This window comes from Bos indicus x Bos taurus, chromosome 2 (genome assembly GCF_003369695.1).
Source record: "Bos indicus x Bos taurus breed Angus x Brahman F1 hybrid chromosome 2, Bos_hybrid_MaternalHap_v2.0, whole genome shotgun sequence".
Classification (NCBI taxonomy): domain Eukaryota; kingdom Metazoa; phylum Chordata; class Mammalia; order Artiodactyla; family Bovidae; genus Bos; species Bos indicus x Bos taurus.
The window spans coordinates 132,399,058-132,414,953 of record NC_040077.1 but is presented as its reverse complement, the minus strand read 5'-3'; the positions used below and the strand labels follow the sequence as shown (position 1 = coordinate 132,414,953).

The 15,896-nt window shown below is 45.4% G+C and overlaps 1 protein-coding gene across 1 annotated transcript; it reads right to left on the bottom strand.

Moving 5' to 3' along the window:
* Positions 1–1,128: 1,128 nt before the first annotated feature.
* Positions 1,129–13,580, bottom strand: LOC113879934 (phospholipase A2, membrane associated-like). Its single transcript, XM_027521800.1, has 4 exons — positions 13,537–13,580; positions 4,119–4,263; positions 3,765–3,871; positions 1,129–1,606 (listed from the first exon to the last, which is right to left on the bottom strand). Exons 1-4 carry the CDS (start codon positions 13,574–13,576, stop codon positions 1,464–1,466), a joined length of 435 nt encoding a protein of 144 aa, XP_027377601.1. The 5' UTR covers positions 13,577–13,580; the 3' UTR covers positions 1,129–1,463.
* Positions 13,581–15,896: the final 2,316 nt, after the last annotated feature.

Sequence of the window (15,896 nt, the reverse complement as noted above, 5' to 3'; positions counted from 1 at the left end):
AGATGGTTGGATGGCATCACCAATTTGATGGACATCAGTTTGAGGAAGCTCTGGGAGTTGGTGATGGACAGGGAGGCCTGATGTGCTTCAGTCAATGGGGTCACAAAGAGTCAGACACGACTGAGTGACTGAACTGAACTGAATAAATAAAAATGGTGTCTCAGTGGAGACTTCATTTGCCAGTCTCTTATTATGAGTGAGAGTAAACAGCATCAGGGCTACAACTAGCAAGGGTAGCCTCTTTCTGCAGAATTACAAAAAGGGTCCCACTCTTAGAAGGTGAATTACAGAAGGCAGTCTCTCTGGGTGAATGCAGAACTTGCTAAAGTTCAGCTCCTATCCATGCCCCATAAGCCCGGTGCCTTTGTGGGACCCACAGCCAGCAACTCTGATGATGATTATTAAAGAATTAGATGTGTCTGGGCCCAGGTGGGAATATCTCAGAGGAGCCTTGGATGACAAGAGGGGACTAGCATCCAGGTGAGGGCAGGACCAGCTACGTAATTTGAGGGTCCCCGTACAGAGTAAAATGCTGGATTCTACATCATTAACAATTTTGCGATGGCTGGGACAGAGCCGTAGACTAGGTGCAGTGCCCACTGGGACTCTGCCTGGGTCACAAGCCCAGGAAGCCAGCCCTGGGCAAGGGAGCAAGTGCCCTGAGAGTCCCACTGGTGGCCAGCGTTACACTGACCCATCTCTGGGCCAGCAACATAGGAGAAGAATGTATCTCACAGGAGGCTTGGACTATAGGCCCCCAGACACCAGGAACAACGCTTCTGTTCTTTCCCAACAGGCCAGCAGGAGCTGCTCTTATCCAAGGTGGGAGAGGTGGAAGGCTGGGTTTTACTTGTAATAATAAGGACAGATGGAGACAAGCTAGAGCTGGTACTTTACACCCATTATCGCTTTGTTTTTCCCTCAAGCCCATGAACTTGGGACCAAAGTGATCTCTATTTAGATGAGGGTGTTAAGGCTTAGGGAAGTGGTGGTGCTGGGGATTTGACTCAGCCTGTCTGGTACAAAGTCTGTATTTCTAACCCTGTATACTCTACTCTCTTGTACTAGTTTATTCTTACACTAGAAGTGCCTGTGATCACCCCCTCTCCCCCCCGCACACACACACAGTTTGCCAAATGAATTGCTTTATTCAGAAGAGCCAACCAGGAATGTAGCTGCTGTGGTTAAACATGACGTTGGACTTGATTCAAGAGTAGGAGTTGGGAAAAAGTCTCTGGCTGCCCAAGGAAGCAGGGGGAAGGAGCCAGCATCATGCCAGAACTTTGAGCTTCTCATTCTGGATAGAAAGCTTCAGTCTGGGGAGGAGAAGGGCCCCTGGCTGGTCTCTAGGGTGGGAGAGGGGTTTTTCTGTCATTTGCTGGTGAACGTGGCTAGGGTAGGAAGTGAGGTGCTAGAGAAGGAAACTCGGCATTGGTTGGCAGGGCTTCCAGGATGAAGGCTTTTCAGCACTTGGGGGTACTCCCAAAGCACAGAAGGTTGTTGTAGTATTGGAGATTTTTATTGTAGGTCTTCAGGTTTTTATCTAAACAATCGGCAGCTCTTTTATCACATTGACACAGCCGACGCTTACAGTAGTCCTGATCGCCTGAAATCACAATAAAATAAATGCAGGATGGGGGTATGTTAAAATTCTATGGATTCTTGTGTGAATTCTAGGGGAGAAGACACAGCCCCTGTTTTCCCAGTTTCTAGTTTGAGACAAGCACCGATGTCCAGATATTTCTGACTGATGGGGAGACAGAACTCCTGCCCTCAGGAAGTCCACACCCCGTCTCATGGGGACACCAACAGTCATGCACTGGGATGCTGTGAAAAGCCTTGCTGTTAGACACTGTCTCTTTCTTCTCCCCAGCAGATGTGTTCAGGTGCATAGCCCCTGGCTCCTGAGGTCTGGGAATGGGTCTTGATGGGTGAAAGCCAGTCATGGTCATCCCTGTTTCCTCTGTAGTTATGAGTGTCCAGGGAGCATGTGCTCTTGCCCTGACCAATGAGCCACAAGGGAAAGTCTGCTGGACACTTCCAGGAAGGATGAATTTCCTCTCTCAAAAAGAAAGATGTGCAAAAGGAAAGCCTCTTCTGTAGAGTGAAGCCCTAGAGAAGTGCCTTGGAATCACACAGCCAGTGTGGCAGAGCAGAAGGTTGGGAAAGGACTGGATCCCTGGCAACATAGCTGAGAAGCTGCCCCCGCCCTGGCACTGCCCTCTCCCAGACTCTGTTACAGGCGAGTCAGACTTCCTCACTCTCTGAGCCTCTGTTAGGTGGGCATCTTGTTGCTTGACACCCAGAGCATGCTAAAGCCACAGAGCCCTGTGGAAGGTCATGATGGGAAGACATGATTTCTGATCTTAGAGACCTCAGGCTGTTGAGGAATAGTCCGTGGGTTTTCAAAATCTCACTCATGGGTCAGTAGGTCTGGGGCACTAGGCAATTCCTTCAAGCCACCACCCATCTCTCTCCTCCCCTCCAAAGCCAAACTTGCTCCAGAACTTTGTCTACACTCACGACCTCTCTTCACTTCCCACCCACCTTCCAATCCGCTCTAATCTGGCTTTGCCCTACAGATCCATGGGAGCAACTCCCACTGAGGTCCTCAGTGGTCTTTCTGCCTCTAAACCGAAGTAACTCGGTCAGCCCTCATCCTGGAGGACCCCTCTGTGAAACCGGCTGCTGTTAATCCTCTCCTCCTGGCCCACTCCTCGGCCTTCTTGTCTCCCCCCTTCCTTCTCTGACTGTCCCTCCTCTGTCTCCTTTCTCGGCCTTTAAACACCAAATGAGTGGGTACCTCCAACTCTCCTCTCTCTGCGGCCGCCTCCTGCATCTGTGTCCAGACTCTCCCTGGAGCTGCCAGTTCCTTCATCCAGCTGCCTTCTGCCTATCTCCCTGGATGTTCTGGAAGCTTCCAAACTCAACACGCTCCAAATGGAATGCCTCCTGCCCTCTCCTACCAGGCCCTCCTTGGTAGAACCATCCACAAAATGGTATAACCAACGCAGCAGCTCCCAGGCACCATAACCAGTCCACCACGAAGCTCTACCAATCCGATCTCAAATGCATCTCGATGGCACTCTCCACCCCTTGCATCCTGACCCACCATTGCTAAAGCTCAAGAGCTTGCTGTCTCTCCTTTGCATCATGACAATGCCCCCCCCCCACCCTCCCCTCCCCGCACCCCGCCAGTTTCATCTGTCAGCATCTACCCTCAGACAGAGTAAGTGTGAGATGCAAGTATGATTATACTACTCCTTTTGTTAAGAGCTCCCTAATTCTTTAGGACATAATCTAAATACAATATGGCCTGGAGACTTGACCTAGCCCCTTCCTGTCTCTCCAGCATCATCACTCACCACCCTGTCTCATCCTCACCTTTTCTTTTAGCAGCACAGAATTGTTGCAGTTCCCTCTAGCCCCTTGTCCCTGATGTATCCTCTTGTAGGGATGCTCCCAATGTTCCTTCCTCCGACCCCTCTCAGCCTTGAAGACTCAGCTTGGAGATCACCACTTTCAGGAAGCTTCCAGGCTTCCATGACTCTCAGGCTGTGTTCAGAGCCCTGACCTTTTTCTTACTTCCCATCTGAGACTATCATGTTAGATTTTGATTTTCTTTTCTTCTCAGTCCACCAGGAACTCCTTGCGGTAGGGACACGGTCCCTTTTTTCTAGCTTGGATGCCCAGCGCCTGGCCCAGCGGACACTCAGTAAGATAAACAGGAGAGGCTGGGTAGTGTTGTAGGTCTCTTTTCTTACCACAAACGATTTGGCCCCGTTGGAAAATAAAGTTGTAGCTCTGGGAGCTGGTGCGGCATCCGCGTTTCCGTAGGTTTTCATAGCAACAGTCATGTACCCTGCAACACCTGTGACAAGACTGAGCTATTGGGGCTGACTCCCAGAAGCTCCAGGGAGCCCAGTGCCCTGTGGTCTCAGCCCCTTGGCTCTGGGACATTGGAATAGTTTACAGCAGAGTTTCCAACAAGCTGGCTGCTTTTTAGGCCGGGACTTCCTGGGTTCTATGCTGATGGGACTAAAGCAGGAGGCTTTAGCTCCCACCCACATTGGGGCCACAAGTGGGCAGAGGGCAGGGAGGGCTGGGGGTGGCCTCACCAATCTGTTGCATCCTTGGGGGTTCCTCTGTGACCCGCACCACAGTGACAACCATAGAAGCCATAACTGATCGCAGGTTCCTTTCCTGTCGTGAACTTGATCATTTTCTGGAAATCTGCCAAACCTCCATGGACCTGCAGCAGGCCTGTGCCGGGGACCAGCCCCGGCTGATCCAGGGTATTCGAAGGAGAGACGGCGTAGGCGAGGATCAGGATATAATAGCTTCAATTAGATATTAATTAAAGATATAAAGAGTAATAGAATAAGGATAGCTCAGTAGGAAAATTCAGTGGAGAAAAGAGGCTGAGTAGCTTGGTTTACGCGGGAGACCAATAAAACTTCAAGACAAGAAGTTTGCACCACTTACGTAGGCCGCAGGCGTCCTTCCGTTCTCCCGAAGGAGAGGAGACACTGAGGCCTCCCCGGTCGGATCTTAGAAGCCCAGGCATAATTAGTAAGCATGGTGGGTTCCGCGCTCCAGATGGAGACTCAACCAGAGTGAGAGAGAGAGCGACATGGGGAGACCAGTATTTTGAGAAACTGATCCCAATTCTTTATTTTCCATGGTCTACTTTTATACACTGAGATGTTATGCAAAAGTCACGTGGGGACAGCAGTCCTGACTTTTATCAAAGTCAGGTGCTTCATACAAAGGTATACAGAGGTCTTAGGGGTGTTACATCATCTTCTGGCCAGGGGGGCCTGCTGACAATTTACGACCCTCTCCTTGTGACAGCGGTCAGTCAATCAGGACACTTATTTCTCCAGGGCTGATTATTCTCAAAACAGACGCCACCCAAATAAAGTTACATTCCTACAGGGTGAGGGTGTAGTGGGTTTTAGCTAAGGAAAGAATTTACTTAGCCTAAGGTCTAACGTGATTAATATCAAAGGTTAATACTTATTTCTTCTATATATTCATTAATGTGTGTAAGGGCAGGGGATGTGGAGACTTAGCAACAAACGTTGGCTCAACAAATGAAAAACCCTTCACCAATACAATTTCTAATCAGCCTATTATATTTATACTAATAGTTTTCTAACTTTTCTAAGGAACCTGTTTTTAGAAGGTTTAAAGCATCTCGTGCCTCTCAAGGTTGGGAGGCTGTGAGCAATCACATGTGGCCGGATGAGCCTGTCAGGCAGGCTAGAGAACCTTCAGAGGAGTTTGTAGGTTAAAACACTCTTATCACGCCCAGGAATTATTATAAACTGGAGCTCTAAGTTAACTCCTTCTCCAAAAGAGGTGGTGGGGGACAGCCCCCCGTAAAGTCAGAGGTGTAGGTGAGCACAAAGTAGTAAAGTAGGCAGGCTCTGGTTATGGGGGTAGATGCTCGAGGAGTTCCAGGGGGACTCCTGAGGCTCGATCCCGCCTTTGCGTATGTCGAGCCTCCTTCCTCATGACCTTTGTCACGGGCGGAGTACCTCACTCTGGCCCCCAACATCTCCCCCTTTTTTATTTCTTAAAACAACCAGATGCAGCTCAGTCGCGAGCTTCCGAATGCTCTGCCGAAGAATCCTGACAATACAAGGAAGAGTGATTATGAGAAGTAGAATTAGAGACTAGGGATATTAGACAGAATATTTTTTCCAGAAATAAAGTTAGAGAAGGTGTGAAAAAAGTCATTAGCTGCTCCAGTGGCGGTAAAATCCAGTCGAGAGTGTTCCAAGGTCTGTATTTGATTATGAAGTTTCCCTAAGTCCAGGCCAATATCAGAACTGTTCCAAACACCTGAGATATGATTTTTAATCTTTTCCCATTCATAATCTGTCTCGTTTACCTTCAAAGATGTCACGCATATCCACCTGTAATCAGCGTGGCACGTCAAAACCATCTTCACCTTTAAAGCCTGTAACTCAATCCCAATATGCATAATTGCTTCTTCTAAGGTGTCTACTCTCATCTCTAATTTCCTATCTATAGCTTCCTGTGTTGCTAGAGTTAAAGAAACAATTTTAGACATGGTATCAACATATTGGGCAGTATGCACTTGTTGAGTCAATGATATTGCTGCCGCAGTAACAGAAGTAATTGTTGCTATCAAAGCTGATATTCCTAGGATAAGCAAGACCACAAACCGTCGCGATCGCATTAAATCCTGCAGTTGTTGTAACACAGTAAGACCATAGCTATCATATAGGCACCATAAGATAGGATGGGCATTGTAACACCACAAAGGAGCAAACATTACATTGAGGGTTTAAACAAGATGAAAGCATACATTGTTCACAAGTCATTCATGCCTACATTAAGTTTGTTGGAGTCATTAGTAAAAAGGAAAACATAAGGCAAGGGTGGATAAGCTAAAACAGAATAAGTAGAATTATTTTCTGGTTGGAGTTCACGCTGCAGCAGCCCTGTCAGTCTCGCCGGGATCTCGATGTTTATCTTGTCTCCCCTGCCGGCGGGCTCCTCTTTTGTGAGCGAAGCAATGGGGGAACTGGATGTCTGGGGGTCTGCAACATGGAGAATCAACCTGTCCCGGATCTAAATTGGAGAATTTGCATCCTGTGGAAAAATACAAGCACATCCTCGACCGCTAGTTAATAATGGGTCAGGACCCTTTCATTGTCCTGAGAGGAGGTCCTTCCATTTAACTAATGGTTTTACATTTAATTGCTCCAGGCATCAATGACGAAGCATTGCAGTAGTTCCAGCCAGATCAGCATTTAGAATATTTATTACGAAAAGAGCATGTTGCAAGATTTGATGGGGAGAACTATACTTAAACTCCCCTTCTTTTAATTTTTGAATTTGAAGCTTTAATGTTTGATGTGCTCTTTCCACAATGGCTTGTCCCCGGGGATTATAAGGGATGCCTGTATTGTGTTTAATTTGAAACTGTAAACAAAATTCCTGAAAAGACTTAGAAGTGTAAGCAGGAGCATTGTCAGTTTTCAGAGCTTTTGGTAGGCCCAAATATGAAAAACAAGTAAAGAGATGTTGTATAACACCTTTAACTGCCTCTCCGGTACGAGAAGTTGCAATAATAACATGAGAAAAGGTATCTACAGTTACATGAACAAAGGAAAGTTTTCCAAATGAAGAGACATGAGTTACATCCATTTGCCAGAGCACGTTAGGTTTGAGACCGCGAGGGTTAACTCCCGTAGGTAGACTATATTATAAACAGTGGGGCAATATAAGCAAGAACGCACAATCTCCCTAGCAGTTTCTCTGGGAATTTGGAATTGATATCTTAAGGCAGTAGCATATTGATGATGAAGTGAGTGAGAGGCTCTGGCCTCCTCAATCACAGTAGCCACTGTATTTCTGGTTAACAAGTTAGCCAAATCATTAAAGGCATTTTAAGGGCCGGGCAATCTGGAATGAGCCCGAATGTGTCCAATGAAAAATATTTTATTTCTTTTCCAAATTTGTTGCTGTAATTTAGTTAACAAATGAAATATGGTAGTTTTATTTTCAGACAAAAACCGCAGTTTCAATGTGTGGAAACAACCTGACAATGTACTGAGAATCAGAATAAAGGTTAAATTCTTCATCTGCAAAAATAGCAAAAGCCTCTATGCTGTTTGAAGTTTCCCATGTTTCTAAAACCTTTTGGTGATTTTTAGTAACTATGGAGGCTTTACCGTCTGCTGACCCATCAGTAAAAACTATTTGAGTATTTGGAATAGGAGATTGTTTACATCTGACAGGAAAAATAACTGGATGTCTGGATATAAAATTCAGCAAAACATGCGAAGGTAAATGATGCAAAAATTTTGACCAAAATAGTTTCCTATAGCAATCTGCCAATTTTCAAACATTAGAAGAGCATCAAGTTGTTCCTTATTATATGGGATTACAATTTCTGATGGCTCTTTACCAAATAATTTAATGCTCTGCTTTTTTCCTTTAATATCAAAGTAGCTATCAATCCCGGATAAGAAGCCGCTACCTTTTTAGCTTGGGCGGGGAGATGGACCCATTCTAGGGGGCCGTTTTGCCATAAAACCAATTTTTTGTCTGGCTACCCCAATTACACCTATGGGGGTTTTATGGTAAAAGAATTGTCAAGCAGTTGTCAATTTAATTTTTTAAATTTTTAAAATTTACAATTTAACAACATAAATTTAGGGATATGTTAATTTAGGTCTAATGTTTAGTTTGGGTCTCTGTATAAATTTAAACAATAAATGTATAACCTCCTTATCTCATTTTGGTAAACAAATATATCTAAATGCAAAATGTATTTATATATGTATTTATACATTTCAACAAGTATAAACTTATTGACATAATATACTTGAATTAATCTTTATAATTAATGTTAATTAATATATATTACAGCAATACAACACGTACACAGCTAATACCAGCCAACACAAACCAATGTACTGCAATAATACATGTCACACACATATAATTATACAGTATATAGAACATATATCATCACAGCACATCAATCCATACCAATTAATATCAGCCACACACATTATATTACTGCAATATATATTTGATTATACAGTATATATATAATATGCATATATACTATACATATTAATTATATACAAATTAATTAAGTATAGATCTATAAATAGAATTAGGTATACCTCTATTATATTTTATTTATACCCATACCTAATTAGGCGAACTGCAATTAGGCAAATATATTTATATTATGTATTTATAATAATATATATAGTATTATTAATTGTACTGCCTGTTGATAACTAAGAAATTGAGAAAATCCTTCTCTGAGTATCTCCTATTTGAGACAGCATGTCCCTCCCGCATAGGGTAAAGGGGAGCGTAGGAACTACGTAGGGTTGGAAAGTTCCACAGGTATCTTCAAACTGCCAATCTAACATTTTTGAACTTTTAACTACTGTGGGGGCTTGAGGGCAAATGAAGCAAAATTTGACCCCTGAAATCTATCAGGGCAACTTGCCAATCATCACTACTTTGTAAAAGACTTGTAGTTGATCCTTATTGAATGGAATTACTATATTTGCTACTTCTTTTCTAAAAAGTTCCACACTTCTTTTTTCCTCCTTTTATAATTAATTGTGCCACCAAGCTGGGATAAGATAAAACTATTTTTCTTGGGGTCACTGGTAGATGGAACCAATAGGCCTTTTTGTCACAAGCACCCTGTAGGTGTATGTTTTATGGCAAGAATAATTTAATCTCATCTTTTGGTAATATTAATCCTAATTAACTGACCATTTAAAGTCTCATACACTTCAACAAGAGCTAACTCTGTCTCATTAGTCAACTTTCTCTTAGAACTGGAATTAGGATCAATTTTTAAGCAATCAAACAAAGGCTTTAAATCTGTAGTAGTCAGTTTTAAATGTAGGCATATCCAATTAATGTCCCCTAATACTTTTTGGAAATCATTTAAAGTTAGTAAACAATCTCTCCGCAGCTTCAAAGGGGCATTATCAGTTTTTAAAACTTTTGGCACACCTAAATATGAGAAGCAAGTAAAGAGGTGTTGCACAACATCTTTATAAGCTTCTCCAGTTTTTGTTTTGTAACCTAAATCTGGTCTATAGCTTTTTAGATGACAAGTAACCATCTAATCTTTGCTTGAATACTTCCAGCAACAGGGAACTCACTACTCTTCAAGGTTTTAAACTCTCCCTCACCTTTTTTTTTTCTACAGCATTCTCACCCCGCATATCACTTTCTCTAATCTCACCAACTCATTTTTAGTATTATATGTGGGCCAGGAACTAGGCCAGTCTTTCCCAGCAATGTTAAGAGACATCTGTTCCTGTGTCTAATAGCCCTGACATTTTATTTTCTTGAATTAAAAGATCTTTTAAAGGCCTTGGAGCTGTAATTTTCTGCACCCGAAAGGCTAGATCACTAAATCCAAATGTTCTGTGGCTCCTAGCCTGAGAAGTCAAGGTTTTTTCTTGTCTGATAATAAGGTAAAAAGCAAAAGCTGTGTTACTCTTTGACCTTTATTAATTTGCACAGTTTTAGTAGGCGGTGAGAACAAAACTTTAATTTCTCAATATAATCAGAATCTACTACACCATGCACCACCGAAATTTTCTTTTTCTTTTTATTTATTTATTTACTCTTTTTCTTTCTTTCTTTTTTTTTTTTTTTAAGAAAGCGAGCTACGCCCTAGCACAAGTCCTACAATGCCCTCAGGTAGGGGGCCAGCCACTCCCGTTGGAATTGGAGTAACCTTGTCAAGGGTTAATATTGTTGCTAAATCCCCTTACCGTTTGGCTTTTCTCTTAGCCTGGGTGAGACCCCCCTGAGGGGGTTTTCTCCAAGGAGCACGCTCTGCATATTGTGCATGCAGTCTGTTTTAAAAGCTCCACTGTTTAAAAAACTTTTTATCTTTTTCAGGCTTAGGCAACACTTTGAGAGGCTTTGGGGGCAAAGTGGGGAACTCTTGGGCCCTGGAAGGCGCAAACGGAGGCGGCGGCTATCGCCCCAAATCAGAAAGTGGTGGATAAATTTTTTTTAAAAGTTTGCGCAGAGGGGGAGGTAGCTCGCCAGGGCGTCTGGCCACAGTGTCCTGTAAGTCCTCTCCTCTCTCCTCTGCTGATTTTTTCTTCCTTCTTCTCTTTAAATCTTTCTCAAGTTTTCTTTCCCTCACTCTTTTTTCCTTCCTCTTCTCTTCTCTTTTACTTTCTATCATTTCCTTCTTGTTTCCCTCTTTCATTCTCCCTTCTTCCTTCTTACTGTCTTCTCTTTCTTTCATTTCTTTCCTTTACCCTCTTTCTCTCTAACTTTTTCTTTCCTCCTCCCTCTCTTTCTCTCTGTATCTCTTTTTCTAACTTCCTTTTTTCCTTTTTCTATCTTGCTGCATTCCCTGATTCCTTCCTCCTCCATTCCTCTCTCCTTTTCACTCTTTAGTTCTTTTTCTATCTTTAGATCTTTCTCTATTTCTTTCCTTTTTTCTTTTTCACTTTTTTTCTTTTTTCTTTTTCTCTCTTTTTTTGCTTTTTTTTGCTTGGGTGAAGCCCCCCTGAGGGGGTTTTTCTGCAAGGAGTAGGCTCTGTATATTGTGTATTTTTTAAAAGCTCCTTTCTTTAAAAATAAAACTTTTTAATCTTTTTCAACCTTAGGCAATGCTCTGGGAGGCTTTGGATGTAAACTGGGGAATTTTTAGGCCCTGGGAGGTGCAAGCGGAGGTGGAGTAGTCGCCTTAAATCAGAAATTGTTGGATAAATTTTAAAGGTTTGTGTAGAGGGAGAGGGGGCTCGCCAGGGCGCCCGGCCGCAGCGTCCTGTAAGCCCTCTCACTCCTCGGGAGGTAGAGCACAGTGTCCCTCCTCTTCCTTGTCAATGGCAGAAAATATGATCTGTGCAGAAGGTGGAGACCCACTACCATCCACCGCTATAGCCTCTCCCATAGGTCATCCCACAGCCTCATGATGAGGATCCAGAACATTTTTAATCATATTTATAGGATAAGTGTTTAGTTGTTTTTTCACCTTCACCCAAGTATCTAAATTAACAGTAGCCTCTTTAACAGTTTCAAGATTACTTGTATAAAGAGTTGCCATTCTTAGTTTCAGTGTTACCCATGTCAGAAAATTAAGTATAGTAAAAGATTTTGCTTTAAGCTATCAAAAGATCAGGCTTTTCTTTGGCCTTTTAACTTCAGAAACTGTTTTTTCTAACTCTAACTCTTTAACACTTTCAACACTTCCCACTCCTCTCACCCTGTCTATCCTACAGGGGGGTCCGCGGCACCCTCGAGTGGGGTCCTAGCCGTCCCGAACATTGGAAGAACAATAGGGCTGATGGCCCAGATTGTTCCGGGGGGAGGAACAGTAGGCTGATGGCTCAAACTGTTCCGAGGGAGGAGCAGTAGGGCTGGTGACCCAAACTGCTCCGTGGGGGAACAAGAGGGCTGCTGACCCAGTTGTTCCGAGAACGGGGAGCAATAGGGCTGATGGCTCTGATTGCTTTGGGGAGCTTACCTTCGAAAGTCCCTGTCTCGGGCGCCACCTGCCGGGGACCAGCCCCGGCTGATCCAGGGTATTCGAAGGAGAGACGGCGTAGGCGAGGATCAGGATATAATAGCTTCAATTAGATATTAATTAAAGATATAAAGAGTAATAGAATAAGGATAGCTCAGTAGGAAAATTCAGTGGAGAAAAGAGGCTGAGTAGCTTGGTTTACGCGGGAGACCAATAAAACTTCAAGACAAGAAGTTTGCACCACTTACGTAGGCCGCAGGCGTCCTTCCGTTCTCCCGAAGGAGAGGAGACACTGAGGCCTCCCCGGTCGGATCTTAGAAGCCCAGGCATAATTAGTAAGCATGGTGGGTTCCGCGCTCCAGATGGAGACTCAACCAGAGTGAGAGAGAGAGCGACATGGGGAGACCAGTATTTTGAGAAACTGATCCCAATTCTTTATTTTCCATGGTCTACTTTTATACACTGAGATGTTATGCAAAAGTCACGTGGGGACAGCAGTCCTGACTTTTATCAAAGTCAGGTGCTTCATACAAAGGTATACAGAGGTCTTAGGGGTGTTACATCATCTTCTGGCCAGGGGGGCCTGCTGACAATTTACGACCCTCTCCTTGTGACAGCGGTCAGTCAATCAGGACACTTATTTCTCCAGGGCTGATTATTCTCAAAACAGACGCCACCCAAATAAAGTTACATTCCTACAGGGTGAGGGTGTAGTGGGTTTTAGCTAAGGAAAGAATTTACTTAGCCTAAGGTCTAACGTGATTAATATCAAAGGTTAATACTTATTTCTTCTATATATTCATTAATGTGTGTAAGGGCAGGGGATGTGGAGACTTAGCAACAAACGTTGGCTCAACAAATGAAAAACCCTTCACCAATACAATTTCTAATCAGCCTATTATATTTATACTAATAGTTTTCTAACTTTTCTAAGGAACCTGTTTTTAGAAGGTTTAAAGCATCTCGTGCCTCTCAAGGTTGGGAGGCTGTGAGCAATCACATGTGGCCGGATGAGCCTGTCAGGCAGGCTAGAGAACCTTCAGAGGAGTTTGTAGGTTAAAACACTCTTATCACGCCCAGGAATTATTATAAACTGGAGCTCTAAGTTAACTCCTTCTCCAAAAGAGGTGGTGGGGGACAGCCCCCCGTAAAGTCAGAGGTGTAGGTGAGCACAAAGTAGTAAAGTAGGCAGGCTCTGGTTATGGGGGTAGATGCTCGAGGAGTTCCAGGGGGACTCCTGAGGCTCGATCCCGCCTTTGCGTATGTCGAGCCTCCTTCCTCATGACCTTTGTCACGGGCGGAGTACCTCACTCTGGCCCCCAACAGGCCTGGAAGGACAGCAGCTGGTGATGGGGCCTGGGACCCTACGAGCTCCTCCCTCTGCCTCTCCCTGCCACCCCTTGCCCCCACTTCTGAGAGAGGGCCAGATGTGGTGGGAAGGGAAGCTGGGGGAGGAGGGTGCCTCCCTCCCTGGGCTGTGCCTCTTGTGGCCAGAGGTCAGGTTCAAGTCTTACCGATGGCCATGATCACTGCCAGCAGCAGGAGGGTCTTCATGCTGAGGGTTCTGTGGGGAGAGATACAGACAGACCAGCCTAGATTCTCTAACAGGCAGTCCAGCCTCTGCCCCGGCCCCTGCTGTCCTGTTCACATTCAACGATCTTGATGAAGAGAGTCTTTAAAGGAGATCGCAGACACGCTCTTCCATCCCAGGCGGGTCCAGCATGACTGCCTTCATCGGGCATGCAGGACGCGTGCAGGGGGCACCTCCCAGCTTTGTTACACGACTCGCTGGGCGAGACCACCTCTCCCCCGTGGTACGCTGCTGAGACCTCCGTGCTCCTCACCCTCCTGAGAGTTCCGGGGAGGCTGTGACCAGGCCATTCCACCAAACTGGGAGACCCCAGAAGTCGTAGGCTGTGTGTCCCCCAGCGTATGTAGCTTACGCACCCCCACACTGGAGTCAAGGCTTGGGAATTCTGCTCATGGGGTTGGATCCGAAGTGTTTTTCTCCAGAACTAAAGCAGCACCATCTCTTTTACCCTTACACTTGTATATGCACAAACACACACTCACACACACCTCATGAATACACACACACATACTCTGTGCTCATCTACGAGTGTGGGCATTCTTTAAAGAATATATTCAAGTTCCAACACAACACACCTGTGCACACATACCCTCTTGTCATACCAAATCAGGCACGTGCAGGCCTGTGCTCGTGGGTGCCTGCATGTGCATGCACATGCCTTACACACACACACACACACACACACACTATAGCCACTCTTGAACTTAGCCAGTGATCAGGGACTGAGTATTCATTTCTGGCTATTTACTTCTCAGAGGATTCCAAGTTAAAATCGCCTTGTTTATTCTGAGCTCCAGTTAAATAGCTGATCCCTCTGGAAGCTTGGGGGTTGGTGGGGTGGGAAATAGGGTGGGTGTACAGCCCGTTATTGGTCTCAGAGTTTGGCATCTCCCTCACCCTAGGCGACCCTCTCTTTTTCCTCTCAGTTGGCCTTATAGAGCTGAGGTTTATCCATCCTCATGTGCCATTAGCTGATGCCAAAATTGTGGATTATTTTGTCATCTTTCCTGTGGGTGTCCCTCCTGAGTGAATAAATTCCCCTAACCAGGTCTGGGTGTGACCCTCCTGAACCCACTTCCAGGAGAGGGCAAGGGCCATCTGCTGCTGAGCAAGGATTTTTCCTTTCTGCTGCTAAGCCGGCCATCTGGGGATAAGAAACATGGTATGTACTGGTATTCATTGATTCCATAAGCCAGTCATTCACAGGAAGTACGTACTAAGGCTCTTCAAAGTGGGAGGAATCATGTAAGCCTCTCAGGAGGCGATGAGAACTTGTCCTGTGACCTGGGACACTGGGGGCCCCGGGGGCCCTGGGGACCCCAGCAGGGAACGGACTGCAGGGGAGCAGGTGGTCCCCTCCTCCGACTGGGGCCAGCGCCTCCACCCTCTCCTCTCGCTTCTCTATATTATTCCCTTCCCCCATCCCCCCGCCCTCTGGAGAAAGCCAGAGGCTGCCCTGGGATTTCCCCTCCACGCACAGCTGCCACCTTGTCTCCTGTCCGCACCTGTTTGGAGATGGAGCTGGTTGAGTCTCCTTGGATCTGTTGCTTCTTCTTTTTCAGTCTCAGGCAGACAGTGACTCTAGTTTTCACTTCTGAAACTCTTTTCCAGCCCTTTCATAGTGCTTGAATTCAGCTCCCAAGGCCTTCAGCTAACACTTTCCAACACCCATCCCCTCAAAAGCCAGAGTGGCATGGCTATGTTGCCCATCATCATTCTGCCTTCTCCTTGCATCCCCACATTCCCCAGGCCCCCCTCCAGGTTAGGCCCAGGAGACTGAATCTGGCTAAGAAGATGTGGGCATCAGTGCTGAGGGCCACTGCCAGGCTGCAGTGAAGTAAATATGGGCACCATGCCCCAGTGTTTCTGTGCCCCTCAGGATGGGACCAAAAGCTGGGGGCAGCTTGGGTCCCTGAGTCACAGCATGGAGGACACCCATCAGAGAAAGGCCCGCAGACCCTCAGTGATCTTTGTCTGCATGAGAAATACAAGTTTATTGTGTTAAACCACTGGTCCTTGAGATCAGTGACTGGGAAAAACTGTTGCATGCTGATCTCAACCTCTCAATAGCTAGGGCCGTGGCTGGACAAGACTGTAGGGTTGTTACTACTGCAAGATGCCCTTCAGCAATAATCATCAGAGAACTTTGAAAGAATAAAGGCTTATTACTTACAGGACCTGGAAGTTACACGGCGCACCCAGGACCCCACAGGTAGGTCAGAGTAGAGAGAAAGCTGGAGATCTCGGGTCTGGGGTTCCGCTTTTATTGGGATTGAAGGTGGG

Excerpts from the sequence above, each read along its gene's own strand:
- LOC113879934 (XM_027521800.1), bottom strand. The coding sequence starts at position 13,576 with ATGAAGACCCTCCTGCTGCTGGCAGTGATCATGGCCATCG. Across the intron at positions 4,264-13,536 it reads GGCAGTGATCATGGCCATCG|GCCTGCTGCAGGTCCATGGA; the intron begins GTAAGACTTGAA and ends TCCCCGGCACAG. Across the intron at positions 3,872-4,118 it reads CCCAAGGATGCAACAGATTG|GTGTTGCAGGGTACATGACT; the intron begins GTGAGGCCACCC and ends GTCTTGTCACAG.